The sequence below is a fragment of the Vipera ursinii genome, assembly GCF_947247035.1.
Source record: "Vipera ursinii genome assembly, chromosome: 6".
NCBI lineage: Eukaryota > Metazoa > Chordata > Lepidosauria > Squamata > Viperidae > Vipera > Vipera ursinii.
Window position 1 is genome coordinate 64,253,459 of NC_139515.1, and position 9,196 is coordinate 64,262,654.

Consider the following 9,196-nt stretch of genomic DNA (forward strand, 5'->3'; position numbering starts at 1 on the left):
CATTAAGCATTACATGTTGAGCCATAAAGACTGAATCAACCAATTTGTATATTCACATTTTATGCAAAGCATGGTTTGAGTGTTAAGCAAAAAACAAAAAAATAACAGTTCAGCATGCTACCTTCTTTCTCTGCTGCCAACCATGCTGAAATACATGCATTTGCATGAGTTATCACTTACATAGCCTGCTTGTAAACTACCGTAATATTGTATGGTATAATTGAAAATCTGATATGCCTGCGTGTTTTTCTAGCATTGTAATGGAGTAGATTGGCGTCAGAAACTTGACTCCCAGCGAGGAGCTGTGATTGCCACTGAACTGAAAAATAATAGTTACAAACTAGCTCGTTGGACTACTTGTGCATTGCTAGCTGGATCGGAATATCTTAAACTGGGGTAAGATTAAAAATAATATTAAAAAGGGGATGTTATTTGGTGTACAAGGGGGGAATTAGGTCTTCGGGCAGACATTTAGAATTGCAGCAACCTGTCTAGAACAGTTTTCTGAGAAGTAGTAGTTTATAAATTCTAGGTCTTTCAGTGACTTCTGATGCTTTTGACTACTGCATCCTGGACTGAGGGAGAATCAGGAGTTGGAAGTACAATGTTACGATGATCCTGCTCCAACATGATAGGATGGATCCAGAGAATTGTTGGAAGAAGTTGTACCCCCAAACATTTTGTTGTGGAATCCAAGTTCAGACCTTTCAGACTTGAAACTGCTCTGAGAGAAGTCATCCACTGGTTTGGGGAGAGGTATCATCAATATGTAGATATTCAATTATGCATCTTCACCCCAGGCTCTTTAAAGATGATGTAGAACTCTTGACCCAATGTCTGCAGACTGTTAGGGTAAAATCTGGCTTGGATTCAGCCCAGACATGTTGATTCAGAAACCAGCTGATTCTTTCCTGGAAAGAGTACTCAGCCAGTTTGGTGTAGTGATGAAGTTACCTTGCTGGAAAACAAGAGTCTGAATTTGTCCTGCCTTAGCCATGAAAGCCAGCTGGATGACTTTGGCCAGTCACATCTCTCAGTCAAATCCACCTCACAGATGGTTGTGGGGAAAATGGGAAGATAAATGTTTGTTGGATACGTTCACTACCTTGAGTTATTTGCAAAAAATAAGGTAGGATCCAAATGAATAATCTATGATTGTCCTAGTCTTATAGGTCCTTCTTAAAAAGCAGGTGGCGATCATGGTCAAGAAGGCTTTTGTACAGGTATATCAGCTGTAACCTTACCAGGAACAGGACACAGCAAAATTGCCTCCATAGTCATAGTCAGTTATTGCTAATCTGAGCATATTTTATGCTGTACAGTAGTGGCCAAAATTGTGGAAACGCTTTGGGAAGTGTATTTTTGAGGTTTGATGGCTAATAACACCACTTTTTTTGGAGTAATACCATAAAATTATATATCAATGGAAAGATAATTTAATCAAGAATGTAATGCAACATTCAATTATTGTACTGTGTTCTATGAAATGTTATAGTCAAATAACCAGGGGAAAAAAGCACAACTTGCTTAGATTGATATCAGGTAGCTTTCCTTCATCTGATTGTAGCCAATGAGTATGAGCATTTAGAGAGCCAATCAGGTGTCATCTTGTTTAGGCAATGAGCCAATCAGATCAGTAGGATTCAGTTATTGATGTCATGTATTGAAGCTGAGAGGAGGACATTTGACAGTGTTATGTGATCACTATCAAGTTGGTTGGGGTTTTTGTGTTCTTTCATTTAGTGAGCTTGTAAAACGTAATAAAATTAAAGTAATGGTGCAAAGAGTTGACTGGTTGCCCAGAAAGCAATGTAAAATAGTATTATTAAGTGAACTAGGCTACAGTTATAAAGAAATTAGAAGAAATTGGTGGAAACTTAACCAAAGGTGGCATTTCTACTGTACACTTTTCCCAAAAGGTTTCCACAATTTTGGCCACTACTGTATATGGAGTAGAAATACTACTGATACAGCGATACTGTAGTGATGAATTAAGGCCTGATTGGGGTTTAGATGTGGCTACCAGTTAATATTCTATTAGTAGCCATACCGAATTTCTGAAAAGCCACTTCTTACATACCATATAATATCTGCAGAACACTAATTTTACTAAAGCTACATATCTTTCAATCTTCCTATAAATGTCACTATCATTATATATGTTGAAGATAAAAGAATTGAGACAGAAAAATAATAGATTACCTAAGTTTAATGGTTTGTGAAACAGATGAAATTGCAACTTCATAATTAGCTGAGTCAAATAATCATTAACCTTGAAATCTTCCTTTTTCTAGTAGGTTGGACTACATCATTGCACTTTAAAATTTTTGTCTCTTCATCCTTGCTAGATATGTCTCCCGATACCATGTGAAAGATTCTTCACGCCATGTGATTCTGGGCACACAGCAGTTCAAACCTAATGAATTTGCAAGCCAAATTAATTTAAGCATGGAGAATGCCTGGGGCATTCTGCGCTGTGTCATTGACATCTGCATGAAACTGGATGAGGGCAAGTACCTTATCCTGAAGGATCCCAACAAGCAAGTTATCCGGGTTTATAGCCTGCCTGATGGCACCTTCAGCTCTGATGAAGAGGAAGATGAGGAGGAGGAGGAAGAGGAAGAAGAAGGTAATAACTGCTAGATAAGTTACTACTATTAAACTTTCTTTCATGACCAGAACCTAACCTATCTGACTAGAATAGCCTTCAGTGATGTAACAGTTACTACTTTCAAATGGTATTTGCTGCCCACAGCATCTGTCTCTCAACCAGGATTAAAATAGCAAGGCCAAAAGAAGCAAAATGCATCCTAATTTTGCTACAGCAAATATTAGGACACATTAAGCCAGGTTATGGTATCCATATAGTAGAGCAGCGTTTCCCAACCTTAGGATAGCTGGCTGGGGAATTCTGGGAGTTGAAGTCCACGCATCTTCAAGTTCCTAAGGTTGGGAAACGCTGTAGTAGAGCACCATGCCTTCTGGGGCATATTAATAGACAAACCCTTCAAAAATATTTGTTTAAAATAATATTTTTACATTTTTTTAAAAAAAAAGTTCTGCTAGATAAAAGCATTGATAAAAAGGATTCCATTTTAAAGAGTAAGTGCAAGGAATGAAAAGTGGGCAGCTCATCCAAAAAGGAGATTGAACCTCAGAGAAAAATAGCTTTGAAAGAAATTAGGCACAACTTGAGCAGATTCAGAATAAAAACTCTTAATACATTCTGATTAGTCCTCTTGCGGAAGTCTCAGTATATTGGGGTTCCTCTTCATCCTGGAATAATTCACCCAACAGTTTGGAAGGGTCTAAATTACTTTATTCTCCACAGCTAGCTATTGCTTTTGATATTTCAGAAAATAAAAATCTCAACTCTTGTTGCTTAATATCAAAGGGATAGGAGTTGTGTTTTCGTGGAGATTTAGCAAGCAAGCTATCCTGCATTTTGGTACTATTAAGTGCAAAGGTTTAGGTTACAGACTATTTTTATTTAATATATTTTTTGTAATAATAAATTTCTCTTTAAAATACAAGCTGTTATCCAAAGTGGAATAGCATTCTGTGATTTTCAAATAGTATGTGGGAAATAAATAATTAAGTGGATCTAGATAGACATTCGGTATGGTATCTAGTTTCCTTAGTCAAGAATTTAAAAGAATGCATATGGCTCTGAATATTGTTGAGAAACCCGGCAGTAGGAGGGATGAGTGTAGAGCTAGTCTAGAATCACTGCGTAACTATAAAAGGGCCAGAACCAGACTGGCCCTCCCTGAATTCCTTGGAGCCATATCTAATTTTCCCAAGGGAGACGTGCCAGATTGGAGATTCCTGTATTATAGGCAGAACATAATCAAGTAGTTAGCTTGAACTCTGCATGTGTGGTGGTGGTTCTTTCCTGACAATATTAATCATTTCAGCTATATATAAACAGTTGGGGAAATTTCAAAAGTTTTTGCTAAAAACATTGCTGCCATTTGATTGTCAGATGATTGATAAGGGTTTTTATTGTAAAGTTATTATCTGTACATATAGACATAAATATTAAGTAATGTATGCAAACTGCAAAAATTAAGGCTTTTTTGTGTGTGGTTTGGCATAGACATTTTCCATTCTGATCTGTCTTTGTGTTGCAGAAGAAGAGAGCTGAACTTTACAACTAGGCATTAGGGTCAACCGCATCTTGAAGGTCATTCAACTTTTTATTCTTCAAGGATGGATCAGAGCTGAATCTGCAACTTGTTTGGCTAGACCTTAAGAAATAAAAATAATATCTTGATAAATGTGTTCTTTTGTCTTATTACTACATGGAAGGAAGTATTGATGAATTTAGTAATACATCTAATAAATCTTGGGAAAAATTATTTGCAGTTAAATTAAGTTTGTGATTAATGCCTTCCATTTGAACGCTTATATACAAGAAAATAATCTTATTAAGTTTCCCAAAATTATTCAAATTTGGACTGCAGATGTTGAATTATTATAATGCCTTAAAAATAATTGCTCTGAAATCTTATGAATGCTAAATGAGGGACATTTTTGGTAGCATTCATACCAAAATAATTTCATGAGAAATAATACTTAACTCTTTATGATTCCTTTCTTCAATGGAATAAATTACTTCCATTGGAGCAAGTGTGGATGTGTGTGTATACTTATACACATCACGATGGATTGACAACATCAGCAATTATTGCATGCCCAATTGGCAAAAGAAAGCTCAGGACCATATTCGTTGGAAACAGGTGGAAGAGGCCTTCATCCTCCAGTGTTTAGACAATGGCTAAAATGATAATGATGATGACACTTGTCTGAAATAGTATAGGGTCTGCTTGAGCTGGGGGTTGGGATAGAATATCTGCTAGGCCCCTTCCAGCTCTATTCTAATTGATACACACACACACACACACACACACACACACACACACACGTGTCATGGAAGGATAAAAGCTGAATACATTAAACTCATGGTAACATTTTTGACTCTTTAAATGGGGGATATAGAAAGAATGGCGAGTCCATTTTTTAAAAGATAAAAACCAATACAAAATAATGTAAAATAAGGAAAAGAGAAGCTAAAAGTACAAGAAAGGTAAAGTAAAAGGAAAATAGAACAATAAACAATACAATTATAAATTTACTTCTCACTCCCTGGTTACACATAGCTTCTTTATATAATCTCTCTCAAAACCATAAATCATAAATTCATATATTTTTTGTTTCATATAAAAAGTCTGTAAGATAGATCCAGGAAACTACAGACCTATCAGCCTGACCTCAATACCTGGGAAGATTCTGGAAAAGATAATCAAACAACAAATCAGCGAACACCTTGATGCAAACAAAGTCATCACTAAAAGTCAACATGGGTTTGTCAAAAACAGATCATGCCAGACAAATCTTATTACATTCTTTGACCAAGTGACAAAATTAGTGGACCAGAGGAATGCTGTAGATATAATTTACTTGGACTTCAGTAAGGCATTTGATAAAGTAGATCACAACCTACTACTTGATAAGATAGAAAAATGTGGGTTAGATAGCATTACCACCAGATGGATTCGTAGCTGGCTGACAGGCCGTACTCAGCGTGTGGTCCTCAATGGAACCGCATCTACATAGAAGGAAGTGTGTAGTGGGGTGCCCCAGGGCTCTGTTCTGGGCCCAGCGCTCTTCAACATCATCAACAATTTGGATGAGGGGATAGATGGGGAACTCATCAAATTTGCAGACGACACCAAGCTGGAAGGAATAGCCAATACTCCAGAAGATAGGCTTAAGATACAGAAGGATCTGGACAGACTCGAACACTGGGCACTATCTAACAAAATGAAATTCAATGGTGAAAAAAGTAAGGTTCTACATTTAGGCAGGAAAAATCAAATGCATAGGTATAGTATAGGTGGTACCTTGCTCAATAGTAGTAACTGTGAGAGGGATCTCGGAGTCTTAGACAATCACTTCAATATGAGCCAGCAGTGTGCTGCAGCTGCCAAAAAAGCCAACACAGTGCTAGGCTGCATTAACAGAGGGATAGAATCAAGATCAAGTGAAGTACTAATACCACTTTACAATGCTTTGGTAAGGCCACACCTGGAATACTGCATCCAGTCTTGGTCACCACAATGTAAAAAAGATGTCGAGACTCTAGAAAGGGTACAGAGAAGAGCAACCAAGATGATTAGGGGGCTGGAGGCTAAAGCATATAGGGAACGGTTGCTGGAATTGGGTATGTGTAGTTTAATGAAGAGAAGGGTGAAGGGTGACATGATAGCAGTGTTCCAATATCTCAGGGAGTCAAGAAGAGGGAGAAGAGGGAGTCAAGCTATTCTCCAAAGCACCTGAAAGCAGGACAAGAAGCAATGGATGGAAACTAGTCAAGGAGAGAAGCAACCTAGAACTAAGGAGAAACTTCCTGACAGTTAGAACAATTAACCAGTGGAACAACCTGCCTCCAGAGGTGATGAATGCTCCAACACTGGAGGTTTTTAAGAAGAGACTGGACAGCCATTTGCCTGAAATGGTATAGGGTTTCCTGCCTGAGCAGGGGGTTGGACTAGATGACCTCCAAGGTCCCTTCCAACTTTATATATTATTATTATTAAGGATTCCAATCAGCAATAAATGTAGAAGCGTCTTTTCTCTGATCATATAAGTATTTAGCCATCAGCAAGTTCCATCACTTTCACCAACCATTCTTCCATTATGAATAATTGTCCATCTTTGTGCATGTAGTCTCACTACTGTAAGGCATGAAAACATGCTTCATTTGTATATAGAAATGAAAGATAATTTCACTGGAGAAACTTTGTAAAAGTCGAAATGGTAGAATTTAGGAAAAGGTTTGCATTTTGCTTTTGCACGGGTAGACTGCAGCATTTGATCCTTATCTGTGTTGTGATTTTTATTTTATATTACATTTTTAAATAAGCATTTGTTGAATAATCCCAATAGGTTCACATATATTAAACCAAATATAAACCACATTATAAGTATGGTATGTGAGCCAGCATTCAGGTTTGACACAAGCGTCAAATTATTGTGAAAGGAGATGCCTCAGACTTCAAGATTTGAACATAGTTCCTAAAAGTACCATGGACTACAAGAGCAATCTGTTGACTTCTAGATCAAATAAAGGTTAAATGGTTTATTGAGATGATCATCAAGAAGAAACTAACATGCTTTGGATGCAAGAGTATACAGATTAAAGAGAAAATATTTTGTTGTGGTTGAGAGAATGGAAGTTGGTAGGTATGAATGGATGGGGTCAAGCAAATTAACGGAATATCCTGAGATGAGATGAGTTATTTCTAGATACATAAGTATGGCCAGTGTTTCAAGACTGCCAGTGTTTGTCCAAGCAGTTCTCAGAAATAAATGCCAGCTGGACTGAAACTTAACTCGTTGCAATCAAATTTTCCCAGTACTTTTCATCAGACTAAAGGTTTGGATGCTAGAAAAATAGCAAAGTAGCAACCAATATCTCAGAAAATCAAGACAGAGATGGTGGTGTGTTTTAGATAGGGTTCTCCTTAAGCCTGCTAGGAAGAAAATATGACCTTTTTAAAGAAAGTATAAATTCTAGCTTTTAATTCTGTTTCTGTCCTTATGCTTTTATATGAAGTAATTTTCTATTTTCGATAACATCAATAGCCATCCAAAACACTTCTCTCCCTTAAAAAAACAGACATGAATTTTTAAGTGAAAGGATTTATGAACTATGTGTTAGAAAAATAATTTGAGCGTTCCAATTTGGTGGCTCAAGAACAAATTTTAAAAAATGAAATCCAGACATGTTGTGAGAAAGGAGATCCATTTATTCCCATTTGGTTTTGTGGGGTAGACTACAGAGAAAAAACGGAGTTTTGATTTTTATAGGAGGATTGGTCCTTGGTGTGAGCTTGTGGGTTGTGAGTTACCTACGTGCTTTTTCTAGAGTGAGACTGTCAACAGGTGAATCTTAACTGTCTATCCTCAATGGATCATGGATTTTGGTTTAATGGTTGAAGGTTAGCTGAGACAATAAGTAAAATTAATTTTGGAATATAGAATCTACTATTATTAAAATAAAATACTTTCCTCATATGATTAGATTTCTGGTCTGAATACGTGCTCATATATTCTTTCAATCCCATTCAGCCATGTTTACCGGTGATATTTGGTCTTGAGCCACCCAAATTGGAACACCCAAATTATTTTTCTAACACATAGTTCATAAATCCCTTCACTTAAACATTCATATCTGCTTTTTTAAGGGAAAGAAGTGTTTTGGATGGCTATTGATGTTATCGGTAGTAACAAAGCAAAATTCAGGTTAGATTCGGCAAACCTGAAGTCTACTCTGTCTGCTCTGAACGTTGGCTTACGGTAAATCCCTCGCCTTCGGGTTTTCGCCCCAAAAATAACGGGGCAAATTATAATACAAAGCAAGACTTCAGACCCACAGACTAATAAACGGATAATTTGCACTAAGTTATTTTGCCAACAAACCCAGGCAGGCGAACAAGTTTTAGGGTGACGTTTTACCCAGAATTTCAAGGGTGGCTGCTACTGTATTTAGCTCCGAATTTCCTATATCCACATCTAATTCCTTGGCCCGCATGTTAATAATAATAATAATAATAATAATAATAATAATAATAATAATAATAATAATAATAATAATAATAAAGTTGGAAGGGACCTTGGAGGTCATCTAGTCCAACCCCCTGCTCAGGCAGGAAACCTTATACCATTTCAGGCAAATGGCTGTCCAGTCTCTTCTTAAAAACCTCCAGTGTTGGAGCATTCACCACCTCTGGAGGCAGGTTGTTCCACTGGTTAATTGTTCTAACTGTCAGGAAATTTCTCCTTAGTTCTAGGTTGCTTCTCTCCTTGACTAGTTTCCATCCGTTATCCGTTGCTTCTTGTCCTGCCTTCAGGCGCTTTGGAGAACAGCTTGACTCCCTCTTCTTTGCGGTAGCCCCTGAGATATTGGAACACTGCTATCATGTCACCCCTCATCCTTCTCTTCATTAAACTACACATACCCAATTCCAGCAACCGTTCCCTATATGTTTTAGCCTCCAGCCCCCTAAACATATTTGTTGCTCTTCTCTGTACCCTTTCTAGAGTCTCAACATCTTTTTTACATCGTGGTGACCAAAAGTATTCCAGGTGTGGCCTTACCAAAGCATTGTAAAGTGGTATTAGTACTTCA

At 37.3% G+C, this 9,196-nt stretch overlaps 1 protein-coding gene across 2 annotated transcripts in view; it reads left to right on the forward strand.

The window, feature by feature from the left end:
• The window catches only part of EIF3D (eukaryotic translation initiation factor 3 subunit D), a 28,075-nt gene extending 23,795 nt beyond the window's left edge, over positions 1-4,280 (forward strand). For both annotated transcript variants that reach the window (XM_083365253.1, XM_083365254.1), the window contains exons 13-15: positions 254-396; positions 2,349-2,629; positions 4,134-4,280. In XM_083365253.1, the coding sequence (XP_083221379.1) occupies positions 254-396; positions 2,349-2,629; positions 4,134-4,147 (438 nt within the window). In that variant the 3' untranslated portion in view covers positions 4,148-4,280. The remainder of the gene's footprint in view (positions 1-253; positions 397-2,348; positions 2,630-4,133) is intronic.
• Positions 4,281-9,196: the final 4,916 nt, after the last annotated feature.